Source organism: Pagrus major, chromosome 10 (assembly GCF_040436345.1).
Source record: "Pagrus major chromosome 10, Pma_NU_1.0".
Classification (NCBI taxonomy): domain Eukaryota; kingdom Metazoa; phylum Chordata; class Actinopteri; order Spariformes; family Sparidae; genus Pagrus; species Pagrus major.
In genome coordinates, this window is record NC_133224.1 from 6,885,745 (window position 1) to 6,899,763 (window position 14,019).

The window sequence follows — 14,019 nt, forward strand, 5'->3', positions numbered from 1 at the left end:
CTGGTACCTGAATGAAATGGATGGGGTCGTCCCTCCTCCTCAGCTTGGTGATCTCGTCCTCCAGCTGCAGCTGCAGCTCTTCAGCCTGAGCGACAGCAGTCTTCTCCTGGCCTTTGATCAGCTGCTTCACCAGAGTGCGTTTCTTCTTTATGGACACACATAAATCTACATTGTAGGCAATTCCTGTTCAATAAATATGACTTCCAATATTGACTTCCTGCGTGAGTTCACCTGGCTGAGGTATTTCAGGGAGACGAATTCAATGAACTGCAAATTCTGCTGTCGATACCCACAACATGCGGGGAACATGAAATTTGCTGATAAGACTGGCACTACACAATTAAAACACGACAATTAAAACACTACTGTTGTTGTCAGTAGAGCATAAATATTCACTTTGTGTTTTTAAGCTGTATAACTGGTGTATGTTATTAAAACTATTGCACAAGTTTATAAGATTGTAGTTTATGCATTTATTGTCAAAGTATTTATCAGTAATATAGTGAAAATGATAGGAAAACTTTGCAAGTGGATTTATAGTGTGCGCCCCTAAATTTTTTGCTTGCGCCCCTAAAATTTTAAGTTAGGGGCCACTGTGCTCCTAGTAAAAAAAGTTAGTCTGGAGCCCTGACTTAGAGACAAATGAAAATCAGAAACAATGGGCTGTGAGTCAAGTGTGTATTTATTTATTTATTGTGAAAATAATGAACAAAAAAAGAAGAAAAATCCAAAACAGACTGTTACACATGTACAGAATTTGGATAATGTACATAACTGAAAATAAACATGTATCACATGTCCACTCTTCATCACCAAACAGTCGTAGTCGGGGAAAAAAGCACGAGTTTAAATAAACTTATAAAGGCTAACATGGTTTGAAGTATCTGGTGACAAGTATCCCAGGCACAAGTAAAAGCAAAACACTAAACAAACTTTCAGCATTAAGGGCCACAGCACTCTGAGACACATCTTGTTTTTAAAAAGTGTGTTCAAACATTTTTGGAAAAGTCAGTTTTAAATTAGACAAACCTTCAGCATAGACCCACATCGTGCCTGGTGAGAAACATCTGGAAACCCCAGTGAGGAACGAGTTTAACCAAAGTATGAAAGTGTTTAAAGTTAAATGTCTTTTATGTGTGTTTTTTTTTAAAAACAACTAAATTCTCATCTCAGTAGTAGTCACTATTTTTAGAAGATACAGAGAAAACTGGCAGAAAAACTCAAAAGAAAACACTGAGCACTGAACTTGAAATTCGGGCGACTCAGGATTTAATGTTTAATTCCTCGCTATTGTAAAATCACATCCTCTCATCTGTCATATGTTATGATCGTATATTGATCATTCCACTATGTCACTTTGTTAATGTGGTTGAAATCTACAGAAGAGGATTATGGCTACTGTGAAAAAAAATGTGAGTTCTGGCGTTTTTGCTCAGAAGTCTGTGAAAAAAGTCAGAAGTAATTATTATTTTTACAATGGTCCTAACCTTCCGTAGAAATCCTCCCTGAAACTCGCCAGTGGATTTTCTGATCGCCAAACTGTCTAGATGTAGAAAAAAAAGGAGGATATTGAAGGGCCAATTACAGCCTGATCAACAGTGGCACACACCAACCACCTCAATATATGTTTCATTTCCACAACTTGATCAGTTCTGCATAAGATCCGCTGCTTGACTGAGATCCATCATTCTTCAGCCCAAGGCCAGGATAGAGAGGCTGAGTGAACGTGGTTTCTACTTTGTGGAGCAGAGTCATATGTCTACCACTGATGCTATAAAAGGACAAAGTACCTTCCTCATAATCCAGGTAAACTCCGACCGTGGAGGTTCGATTGCCTGACACTGGTGTTCTTCCATTATTGTGTCGGAAATAGTAACCTTGTTGGGAGCAGTCTAGACTCCACGACTTGTTGTCATTTCCAAACTCTGAGTTATATGAGGATGGTTGACTGATGTCTTTGTATGACACTGCCACAGACCAGGTACTAACTCTGGCTGCACAACACCTGCCTGATATTGTTCCTGACATTTACCCATGTGCCTGAGTATTTATCATAAGAACGAATACCATTATTTTTACTCGTCGCTCGCCGATTTTCTTGTGAAATGGACAAATATCCAGAGACTGTGTTCTGATCCAGTGTGAGAGGACAGCAATCTGACAGAAGAACAAAACAGGAAAACACATTTCAACGTCAACCTTTTGATATTCAGATTATAATCAATGCCCTGGTGTATTTTGGAACATGTAGCATCAAATGTTTTACTCACAGCGTAAAAAGTCTTCTCTGGTCTTTGGTTCAGGTGGCAGCACAACATCAAGAGTAGACACTATCAAAGAAAAATAAAACTAAATACTACAGCATTTGAATCAAATCACTGTATACCCCAAGGTTTTTATATTTCTGTAAGGTACCTGTTGCAGAGATCCTGGGCCATGTTTCATTCAAGAGGCTCTCTACATCACCCCTGAGCTTAGACACGCCGTCAGTCACAGCTTTGAACGAACGTTTCACAGCTAAAGGATCAACACGCACAGCTGGATTTTCTCCTGAGTTGGAGAGGGACTTGAAAGTCTGGAATGAAATAAAATAATTTTAATTTAATTATGCACTTTTTACACATCTGTCAAACTTTTTGGTCCCAAGTATAATAGATCAATCGACAGTTACAGACGATGAGTGAGTGCTTAGGCTTGTTTCATCAGTCGGGATTGACAGAAAAACGGAGTATTAAAATACTACAAAACAGACAAAATTGCTCCTCACTGGTCCTGTACAGTTACTCTCTGGTACCTGAATGAAATGGATGTGGTCGTCCATATGAGAAAGCTGTTCCAGCTCAGAGTCCCTCCTCCTCAGCTTGGTGATCTCGTCCTCCAGCTGCAGCTGCAGCTCTGCAGCCTGAGCGACAGCAGTCTTCTCTTGGCCTTTCATCAGCTGCTTCGCCAGAGTGCGTTTCTTCTTTATGGAGGAGATCAGCTCATCAAAGATCTTGTCGCTGGCCTTCACTGCAGTCCCGCTACAGCTCTGTTCATACAAAGACAGAAGGTTTTACAAGCACATCTTGCCAGAGATCAAAACCTGGACAAGACTACTTCTTTTATAGTGATCAATACAGACACAGGATCAAATACTTGAAGTCTAATTTCCACACCTTGTACTCCTTCAGAGCTTGGATCAGCTTATTCAGCTCCTTTTTGCGCACCTTTTCTCTCTCCTGGACTTCCTTTTGACTCGCAGTCAGTTGTTTCTGAAAGAAAATGTTGAATGGTTTTATGAATACAGTTATTACTGTCACATGTATAAGAAAAATGGACTCAAATAATAAAAATAACACATTTTGTTAACATTTTGTTTCATGATCACTGGTTCTGCTGTGTGTTTGCTTCTACCTGTTCCTCGGCCCTCTCTGCTGCAGCTGACACTGTACGATGGCCTTTATGCTCATCTATAATGCACAGATAACAGATGCACTTCTGGTCCGTCTGGCAGTAGATCTCCATCAGCTTGTTGTGCTTCTTACACATCTTCTCCTGCATTGGGACTGTAGCCGGGACCAGCTGGTGCTTCTTCAACACAGGAACACTGTAATGAGGCTGGAGGTGAGTCGGACAGTAAGATGCCAAACAAGCCAGGCAGGACATGGTGGCTTTGTTGGGTCTGGGCTCAGAGCAGAAATCACAGGCAACGTCTGACGGGCCGGCACAGGCCACAGCAGCAGGGGGAGAAGCCTGCTGGGTGCTCGTCTTCCTCAGATTCTCAACAACCTGGAGGCAATAAAATGAGAAGGTGGTGAGAAATATTGTAGATTATGACACCGAAGATAAACACAGAATAAGAACAAAATATAGAATATTTAAGATAAGGATATTTGGCAGACTCCTGCCTTTAACAGGCATTCAAATTTATCATGTTACTGCCTACAGGTGAAATATTTCGCAGGACTACTCAGAATTTGGTCGCGGTTGCAGGCAACAACAATATTCAAGAATCTCCAAGAATTGGGCTGTTTGTGAAGAAATGAGAGGGGCCTAAGATTACTTTACAGCCCTCATTGCTTATGACCACATATTGCATAAAACAAAAGATGATTAAAAAAATAATAATCTCACCATCAAGAACTAATATAACATGCTGGATTTTGACAGTTGTAGTAAAAATAGTGACCCAATAGTAGGTATCAGGATACATGGGTCCAACAGTTTGATAGATAGGCTAATAATCATTTTATTAAGTGCTGCAGTTTAGATCTACACGTTTGGCTTGCAGCAACTGAAGTGGCTCAAAGTGACCTAAAAACCTATAAGTTAACAACCACCCACTACCACCATCTCTATTTCCCCGCCATTACCTCAGCCAGCATGTTGTTCCTCCTCAGCACAGGCCTCTGACTGAACGTCTCCCTACACTGAGGACAGCTGTACTTTCCTTTCTGCTCCTTCTGGTCCCAGCATCCCACAATACAGCTTTTGCAGTAATTGTGTCCACAGGGAATGGTGACCGGCTCCTTTAACAGCTCTAGACAGACTGAACAACAGAGATGAGTCTGGTCCAAGTCCATGCTGCGCTCCTGCTGCAGCTCAGCCATGTGGATGACTTTCACACATGCAGTGAGTGAGGGGCACTCTTAAGTTTCATTTATTCTCAAGTTGAGGGTTTCAGGGGATTTTCTTCCCACTGAGGCGGGGCTTTTGCAGCACTCATCCAACCTTGTCAAAGTAACCACATTACATGCAGCTGCCAGTTTATGGCTAGTGTGTGGTTAGTCTTTGGCTGGGTGTGACTGCTATTTATTTGTTTGAGCTCGGTTTAAAAAGCCATAAACTGGCAAGTCAAGGCACCCCCAGACCCCAAGGTACTGCAGTCTTTATAAAGAGAAAAGTACCTGTCTAATAAAGATATTATAGGCCCAGTTATCTTACCTGTTCAAAAAGTATGACAATGATTTAAATGTAGCCTCTCCCCACCACTTTCAAACAGTAAGTTACTGACAGTAAGTAAAAAAAAAATCAAAAAATAACTTTAAAACATAAAAAAGAGCACAGACAAGTCATTCGAGTCATTTCTATTAACTCAAGTCGATAAACTGCCTCCAGTGATGCCACTGCAGTAACTGAGGTGCATTGTGGGTAATGTAGGCGTAGAATAACAAATGCCATACCTTTGGTTCTGCTGTATCGATTTTGAGCATTTGTTTTTAATCTGTCCATAATGAGTCCAAGAGAGAGAGAGAGAGAGGAGTGCAATGAGACACCAGTGGACTGCTTTTCATAAGACATGAGGTGTTGAGATAGGATAGGGCACAGCCATGAGTTTAGGGATCTCTGTGACAGAAAGATGTTTCTTTAAAGCTACCTTTAAGACAGGATAAGCACTAAAGACTTTCTCTTGTAATGAGGCCCCAAGTTGCCTTAGAAACCTTAGAAATTCTAATAAAAACTCAATCAGCTCATCCAAAATGTCTAAAATATTAAATGGAACAGAGACTGGGAAACAATTATGAGCACACAGATATTTAATTGTTAGATTACATGCACGTATATCACAAGCAATAACTTTAATAACAAAAATTGGGGTAAAAAAACGAAAAGCTTCTTAAAGCATCCAAACGTCATGAAAGTTTAAAATGAAACATCAAATATAAAATGAAGAATTAAAGGATCACTGTGTAGTTTTAGGGAAGAAATTTGAATCAGTAGAGAAAGATCTCTATTGACTTTTTTAAATGCCTAAACAAACTAAATAAACTGAATAAACAAACTGACCTTAAAGGACAACACAGTTTTTTTTATTGTTTTACTTTGTTTATATGTGGCGGACCCTGCCCCCTTTCTAGCATCAAACAGTGTTCTGGGACCTTATTTTCCTCTGAGAACAGCTTGTTTATTCAGTTATGGAAAGGATAAATATTTCTGAGTTTGTATTTTTACCTCATTAATATTGTATTGTAATATTGTCCTCTCTAACACTACACAGTGCCCCTTTAAATGTTTTAAAAAACACTAATTCCATTTAAATATCATAATAAATGTCTTTCATCTTTCCCAGATAGGTTTTCACAGCTGCTGCTGTTGGATCACTCAAAAAAAATTAAGAGAAAAAAAAGCCAAAACTCACCAAGAACAAATCAACTGATGGAAACAAAAACATTATTCAGCATCTTGACAGTGTAAAAGAATTAGTTACAGACAGTTTGAGATAATTAATCACTTTCATCTTATAATAAAATAATCACATGAGAGTCTAATAATGTCATAATTTATAATAAATGTCCTCAAACTGTCTTGAATCATTATGTAAGAATTGCATTTCATCAACAACAATTTCTCAGATATATACTAATTATTTCCCCTGTATTGCTAAATCAATAGTCGCACTGATACTCAACACGTAGCCCCTTGTTTCCTAGTCAACCACCTGCTCCACTCTGTTTATTGACGATGCTTTATTGTTTGTTTCGATCTGCTGCAAACCCAGATTGGCTCCAGACAGCGCTCGCTGCCTTCTGCGCGGCTTCCCATGTCGTCTCTGCTCCTTCAGCTGCATTAAATCCTGTCTGACCTCCCTTTACTCCACTTTCTAAAGCTGCATATGCAACTGTTGCTCTTCGGAAGAACTCTGCAAGGTCCTGAACACTTCTAACATCTGATTTAACCATTTCTGCCAGACCAAGCAAGCGATCAAAAATCTGTCAATAAAACTCTTTTTAGCTTAATCCACAATCCTCCTGTGACGTTTTCTGGTGACTGTCTCATGTTTTTGTCCTCTTGTTTTTTCATTTCCTCCACTTTTTGCAGCATCTCATTGGTGTAGCACCTTCCATTGTTTTCCATCACCATCTTGTCTATGGACTTGAGCAGCTCCTCCACCTGATGCTGGTTGCTCCTGTATTCATGCTTTGGTTTTTCTTTCCAGTATTTATTGTCGACAATGTGGCACCGGCCTCCACACTTCTTCACCAGATCATCCAAAGGCTTAATCATGGTGACGAAATCTTCAATCGTCTTTCCTTCAGGGAGCTGGTCACCATGAGTGAAGACAACTGTTGCATATTTGAAAGCTTCTTCAGAAAAGTTTTCTTGAATTTTTTGGATGACAGCCTGCTCCTGCACTGTGAATTTCTCCTGTTTGAGCACAATGAGAAAAGCATGAGGCCCAGGAGCACACTCTGTGATACACCTCACTATCTCAGGCTTCAACTCCTCCTCAGGTCTGCCTGTGTCAAAGAAACCAGGAGTGTCGATCAGAGTGATGCTTCTCCCATTGACAGACTTGCATTTTGCTTTACATTCTCTTGTTTCGGAGTTGGGATTGTGGCCGATCTTGAAGAGTTCCTCTCCAAATATGGTTTTAGCCAGGCTGCTTTTCCCAGATCTAGTTTTTCCCAAGAGGACAATTCTCCTTCTGTTTGACACTGAAAGAGAATAATATCCATCACTGAGACTGTACGTTTGTCATTTTGTTGTTTTTACAGTGCCTAAAAAAGTTTTCAACCCCTTCATTGTTTCCCCCTACATTTACTTTTACATTTAGGGCATTTAGCAAAAGGGTCTTACAATAAGTAAGTAAGTACAATAAGTACATTTGTCACAAGAGAGAAACCACAACATATCACCTTCGATAAAGTAGAAAAGAAAAAAGAAATAATTTTCAAGCCCTCATCTGAGCAAAGTAGCTGCTATTTATCAAGGATACCATAAGTACAAAAGTGCTATGATGTAAGTGCTAAGGGTAAGTGCCTCTTATTGCTTTTCAAATGCTACCATAGTCAATATACAAAAAATATACAAAACAAAACAGAAGAAAAACTCTTTAATGTCAAAGTGAAAACAAAGTTATACAAAGTAATGTCAATTAAATAAGAAAAATGTAAAATAAGTGATTGCACAAGTATTCACCCCCTTTAAATTAACTGACTTAATTCCAGCCAGTTGGTGCTAGTAGTCTCACAATTAGTGAAATGGAGATCAGCTGAGTGCAGCGAATTTGTCTCAAGTGATTGTAGTATAAAGACACCTGTGTCTGAAGTTCCAGTCACTGGTTAATCAGCATCCCTGGCTACAATTACATCATGAAGACAAGAGAACACTTTGTGAAAAGGTTATTGAAAAGTATAAGTCAGGGGATGGATACAAAAACATTTCCAAGTAACTGAACATCCCCTGGATTTCAGTTAAATCCATCATTAAGAAATCTAAAGGAATATGGCACATGTGTAAATCTGCCTCTGGTATGTCATGGAATGTTTCTTTTAAATGGTGGTTCGGTCATTGATCCGTAAAAACACGTAGTTGACAGGAGACCAGTGAGGAAGACCAACAAGACACCTATACTCTGAAGGAGTTAAAAGCCTCAGCAGCTGACATGGGAGAGACTCTGCATACAACAACTTTTAACCGGGTTCTTCACCAGTCAAAGCTTTGTGGGAGAGTGGCAAAGACAAAGTCAATGTTGAAGAAAGCTCACATTAAGTTCACCCAAAGGCATGTGGGAGACTTCAAGGTCACCTTGAAGACTGACCATATCGCCCATGATTCCATTTATAAAAGCAATAAAAGGGGAAACCATCCAAGGGGGATGAATACTTTTTATAGGCATTTTTTGATATGTGAAGAATCAAATGTTTTACTCACAGCGTAAAACGTCTTCTCTGGTCTCTGGTTCAGGTGGCATCACAACATCTATATAAGACACTATAAAGAAATTTAAAACAATTAAATACCACTGAACCTGAATCTAACCACTGTATACCCCTGGGTTTTTATACTGTAAGGTTCACAGAGTACAGCTTTTGCACACCTGTGGATCGCTTCACTTGCAATGATTTTTAATAACAATGTTTTCGGTACTTAGACCTTCAAGATAACCTGATGAAGGTAGCTGAGTAACGAAACATTGTTATTAAAATTCATTGCAAGTGAAGTGAACAGTGTGCAGAAGTTTTTTCCTAACATTTCTGTAAGGTACCTGTTCTAGAGATCCCGGGCCATTTTTCATTCAAGAGGCTGTCTACATCATCCCTCAGCTTAGACACGCCGTCAGTCACAGCTTTGAATGAATGTTTAGGACGAACAAAAGGACCAACACGCACAGCTGGATTTTCACAGGAGTTGGAGAGGGACTTGAAAGTCTGAAATGAAATACAATCATTTTAATTTGCACTTTTTACACATCTGTCAAACTTTTTTGTCCAAAGTATAATAGATCAATAGTTAACTTTTAGTTAACTAAGACTAAAGTTGTTATAAAAATTAACTTGGCCAGCAGATGTCACCTTTGGTTCATGTATTCAGCTGAGCTTTGTTACAGAGTTTTGCATGTTTTAAGCTTCTACAGTTACAGACGAAGAGTGAGTGCTTTGGCTTGTTTCATTAATCGGGGTTGACATATTGTGGAGCTGAACTGTGGGCCACGCCCCTCCAGCCTGGATACACCAGGTTGAGCGCCTCTCCCAGCTGAATGCAGCAGGTGAGGGTGGTTGGTTAATTAACTGGGTTTGGAGTCACACACACTCACAATCACTACAGAGCAGCAGTGGGAGCACGCAGCATGAGAGGTGACTGAGATCTGGAGATTTGGACCAGAATATCAAGATTTGTTTGTGCAGAGCTGGGCTTTCGGGGGAGACGCAGCCAGTGAGCTCTTTGTATTTTCATGTCCTTGTTTGTTGCACTGCTGGTGTCCACTTAATGGTGGTGAGCACTTGGGTGATTTGATTGGGAGCTGTAGATGGTTGGGATCATGTTAAATAAATGTAATTAAAATATTATTTTATGGTTGAATGCAGTTAAAGTATCATGTATTTGGATTTATCCTGGAGAGCTGATTTATTGTATAGTTAAAATCTTAGAATCATAAGGTTAAATCAAATGTATTGAAGGTGATAGCTGTATACTGTATTTAACTTATTTATTTGGGATATTAATTATTTGCTGCTTATTTACAGGGTTTATTTCTGGTTATTTAAAGAATTTGTATGTGTTTATCTTGTTTCTTTTTCTTAACGTGGTGTTTGTTTGTGTTTAAAGGTTTTTCACCTGACTATCCACAATTGCATCTGACTTCCATAAATAAAAAGAAAGAAGTAAAAAGAGCAAAGGTGTGATGAGTGGAATCCTGTAAAGTCCTCCCGAGATTAGCTGCCTTTCAAGTGGGGAGTTCTGCACTGATACCTTGCACAAGTGAGGGCACTTGACACATATATTGTATTAAAATACTACAAAACAGACAAAATTGCTCCTCACTGGTCCTGTACAGTTACTCTCTGGTACCTGAATGAAATGGATGTGGTCGTCCATATGAGAAAGCTGTTCCAGCTCAGAGTCCCTCCTCCTCAGCTTGGTGATCTCGTCCTCCAGCTGCAGCTGCAGCTCTTCAGCCTGAGCGACAGCAGTCTTCTCCTGGTCTTTCATCAGCTGCTTCGCCAAAGTGCGTTTCTGCTTTATGGAGGAGATCAGCTCATCAAAGATCTCATCGCTGGTCTTCACTGCAGTCTCGCTACAGCTCTGTTCATACAAAGACAAACATCAAGATTATCTCTGTGGCAAAATTCAGATTTTTTTTTTTTTTTTTTGACACAGTAGGTTTTACAAGCACTGAAGTCTAATTTCCACACCTTAAACTCCTTCAGAGCTTGGATCAGCTCATTCAGCTCCTTTTCTCGCTCCTTTTCTCTCTTCTGGACTTTCTTTTGACTCGCAGTCAGTTGTTTCTGAAATAAAAGTACAGGGTTTTGTTGATACAATCAGTACTTATTCTATTATTTCCATCACAGGTGGTAATACAATTTGGACTAAAATAACAAACTTGTCAATATGTCAGACTGCAGACCTTTCTGATTTTGTTAACCGTCTACAGTTTCATGATCACTGGTTCTGCTGTGTGTTTGCTTCTACCTGTTCCTCGGCCCTCTCTGCTGCAGCTGACACTGTACTGTGGCCTTTATGCTCATCTATAATGCACAGATAACAGATGCACTTCTTGTCTGTCCGGCAGTAGATCTCCATCAGCTTGTTGTGCTTCGTACACATCTTCTCCTGCAGCGGGATTGTAGCAGAGACCAGCTGGTGCTTCTTCAACACAGGAACACTGTAGTGAGGCTGGAGGTGAGTCGGACAGTAAGATGCCAAACAAGCCAGGCAGTACATGGTGGCTTTGTTGGGTCTGGGCTCAGAGCAGAAATCACAGGAAATATCTGACGGGCCGGCACAGGCCACAACAGCAGGGGGAGAAGCCTGCTGGGTGCTCGTCTTCTTCAGCTTCACAACAACCTAGAGGCGATAAAATGGAAGTTGGTGAGAAATATTGTATTGCAGAAAAGGACAGGTGTAGCACAGCTTCTCAATTCTCTAAATCTGTTACTCGTTTTATAGAAAATGTTATAATTTTTTCTATATTTTATATTACAATTGTTCTGTATGCGGAGTTTAATGGGCCAAACTGAAATATAAGAACACAAAAATAAATATATAATAAAATAATAACGTGTAAATAACACAAATAATAATAAACATATAATTCAATGCTTAATAAATACATAATTATATAATAAAATGTTTCTATAAATAAAACGCATTACAAGACATTAAAAAATATAAATGCTACATGTATTTCTCTATTTATTTAGTTACTCATTTATTCACACATTTATCAATGCTTTTTTGATTGCATGTATCTATTTGTACTTCTATCCTGAGCATAACCTGCAGCAGCACAAAGAATAAATCTGTCAATTTCATCCATCAAAAGTCAGGGGGCGGTTTAAAGGCTCTGATTGGAGAATGAACAGTATTTCCTGTAGTGGCATAGTAACCAATACCTTGGTGCATAAAACCCACCATATATCTACAGCTAGAACTGTGGTAAATCACGGACATATTTATAGCCAGTGGTTGTAGTTGGCTGATGTGTGCGTCTTTTCCCCCCCCATCAACATGGCAAGTTATATATGTGTATATGTGATTGTGATTTTGGGCTATATAAATAACGTTGATTTGATTTAATTTGATTCGATGGTAGCTTTTATGATTTTTGAATAGAGCCTAATTCACAGGCATATTAAGACTTTAAGGATATGAATGCAAATTTCAAATTAGTTAGACTGTTTATCAATCAGAGCCTTTATCCCGAAAGTACAAACAAATCGAAACATTTATGAAGACAAATGTATGCAAAATTGTAAATAAATAGAGAAATTAACATTTACATATTATTGTGTCATTTAATGTGTGATTTATTCACTGCCAGTTGAAACGATGTGTTCAAACGGCTGCTTCCGTGTCTGAAGCAGCTTCAGACACGGAAGCAAAAAAACAGGATTTCACAGTGATGAGGTGACAAAGTGACGCTTTTTACAAGGAAAGAAAAATCTTAATGTACTGTATTTAATGCCGAATTAACAAGAAGGCACCAATGAGTTAGAATCCGTTGTCGCCGTTTCACAGAGTGTGTTAAGTTTCTCCTCATGACGCAGCAACTCTTAAAATTACACGATTTGCAAGGGAGTCTGGGATATCGCCGTCACTAGTGCCTTCACTTCCTTACTCGATCATGACTTTCACACACAGCAGCCCACTTCTTGAAACAACTCCATACGTGCTGATAAGAGATTTACTGAAAAGATATTTAAATTTGAAAGATAATAATCACTTTAAAGATTTAGAGTTAAACTCTATAAAACTATTTGGCTTTTAAGGGACTACAGTCTAAATGCAGACACTGTTGCCAGTGTCTCAAAGTAACCTCCCACCTGTAGGCCTGTACTCACAACCTTTCCTACCTCAGCCAGCATGTTGTTCCTCCTCAGCACAGGCCTCTGACTGAACGTCTCCCTGCAATTAGGACAACTGTACTGTCCTTTCTGCTCCTCCTGGTCCCAGCATCCCTCAATACAGCTTTTGCAGTAAGTGTGTCCACAGGGAATGGTGACCGGCTCCTTCAGCAGGTCCAGACGGACTGAACAGCAGAACTGACTCTGGTCCAGGTCAATGCTGTGCTCCTGCTGCTGCTCAGCCATGTTGATGAGTGCGCAGTGAAGAGCACTCCTAAGTTTCGTCTTATCTAAAGCTACTTCCCACTGGAGCAGCAGGCCCAGGGGCCAATAAACATGTTTATTGGTTGCATTAAGTCACATGGCAAAGAGGGCAGTGCTTCAATCACACACCTTTGCTGGACCCACCGTGTATCAATGAAGGTAAGTTAAATAACACAAACAGTTCAACAGCAACTCAGACAAAAACTGAACATCATAGTCTTTACGAAAGTAGGATTTATTGCAGAACTGTTGTATTAGACTGCGTTTTGCCTTAAAGGTGCACTATGTAGTTTTAGGGAAGAAATCACTGACTGATTTTGTTATGGCAAAACAAACTCTCTTTGTTTTCATGACTGAATAAACAAACTGACCTTAAAGGACAACACAATTTATACTGTTTTACTTTGTTTATATGTGGCGGACCCTGCCACCTTTCTAGCTCCAAACTGTTCTGGGGACCTTATTTTCCTCTAAAAACACCTTGTTTATTCATATCATTCATTTCTGAGTTTGTATTAGTACCTCATTGATATTATAAAGTTAGATTTCTTCTCCAAAACTACATCGTGCCCCTTTAAATGTTTTAAAAATGCATAGTACATTTAAATATCGTAATAAATGTCCTTCATCTTTCCCAGATAGGTTTTGATTAACCAAAGAAATTATTACAAAGTTCATAAAGTTGTCATTCGTGGTCTGCAGAACTTATTGTAGGCGACACAACAAAAAAGAGAGAAAAAAATCAACTGATGGAAACAAAAATATTATTCAGCATCTTGACAGTGTAAAAGAATTAGTTACAGACAGTTTGAGATTATTAATCACTTTCATTTTATAATAAAATAATCACATGAGAGTCTAATAATGTCATAATTCATAATAAATGTCCTCAAACTGTCTCGAATCATGTATGTCTTATGTAAGAATTGCATTTCATCGACAATAATTTCTCAAATATATACTAATTATTTACCCTGTATTGCTA

At 39.2% G+C, this 14,019-nt stretch overlaps 3 protein-coding genes across 3 annotated transcripts in view; all 3 read right to left on the bottom strand.

Moving 5' to 3' along the window:
- LOC141004097 (E3 ubiquitin/ISG15 ligase TRIM25-like) overlaps nt 1-14,019 on the bottom strand; it is a 36,963-nt gene that overhangs the window by 1,944 nt on the left and 21,000 nt on the right. The gene's annotated exons all lie outside the window — the stretch shown is intronic.
- LOC141003713 (tripartite motif-containing protein 16-like) lies at nt 665-4,611 on the bottom strand. Its single transcript, XM_073475145.1, has 7 exons — nt 4,353-4,611; nt 3,394-3,768; nt 3,156-3,251; nt 2,795-3,028; nt 2,416-2,575; nt 2,271-2,330; nt 665-2,157 (listed from the first exon to the last, which is right to left on the bottom strand). Exons 1-7 carry the CDS (start codon nt 4,587-4,589, stop codon nt 1,985-1,987), a joined length of 1,335 nt encoding a protein of 444 aa, XP_073331246.1. The 5' UTR covers nt 4,590-4,611; the 3' UTR covers nt 665-1,984.
- On the bottom strand, nt 6,682-13,016 carry LOC141003974 (E3 ubiquitin-protein ligase TRIM47-like). The gene is made up of 7 exons (XM_073475477.1): nt 12,780-13,016; nt 10,897-11,271; nt 10,617-10,712; nt 10,273-10,506; nt 8,969-9,131; nt 8,635-8,694; nt 6,682-7,415 (listed from the first exon to the last, which is right to left on the bottom strand). Exons 1-7 carry the CDS (start codon nt 13,014-13,016, stop codon nt 6,682-6,684), a joined length of 1,899 nt encoding a protein of 632 aa, XP_073331578.1.

Bases quoted from the DNA above. Each gene is read 5' to 3' on its own strand.
- LOC141003713 (XM_073475145.1), bottom strand. From the start codon at position 4,589: ATGGCTGAGCTGCAGCAGGAGCGCAGCATGGACTTGGACCAGACTCAT. The intron at 3,029-3,155 runs GTGTGGAAATTA...TTGTATGAACAG, and splicing joins AAGCTCTGAAGGAGTACAAG to AGCTGTAGCGGGACTGCAGT. The intron at 2,158-2,270 runs GTGAGTAAAACA...TTCTTCTGTCAG, and splicing joins CAGAGAAGACTTTTTACGCT to ATTGCTGTCCTCTCACACTG.
- LOC141003974 (XM_073475477.1), bottom strand. From the start codon at position 13,016: ATGGCTGAGCAGCAGCAGGAGCACAGCATTGACCTGGACCAGAGTCAG. The intron at 11,272-12,779 runs GTAGGAAAGGTT...TATCGCCTCTAG, and splicing joins GGAACAACATGCTGGCTGAG to GTTGTTGTGAAGCTGAAGAA. The intron at 10,713-10,896 runs GTAGAAGCAAAC...CTTTTATTTCAG, and splicing joins CAGAGAGGGCCGAGGAACAG to AAACAACTGACTGCGAGTCA.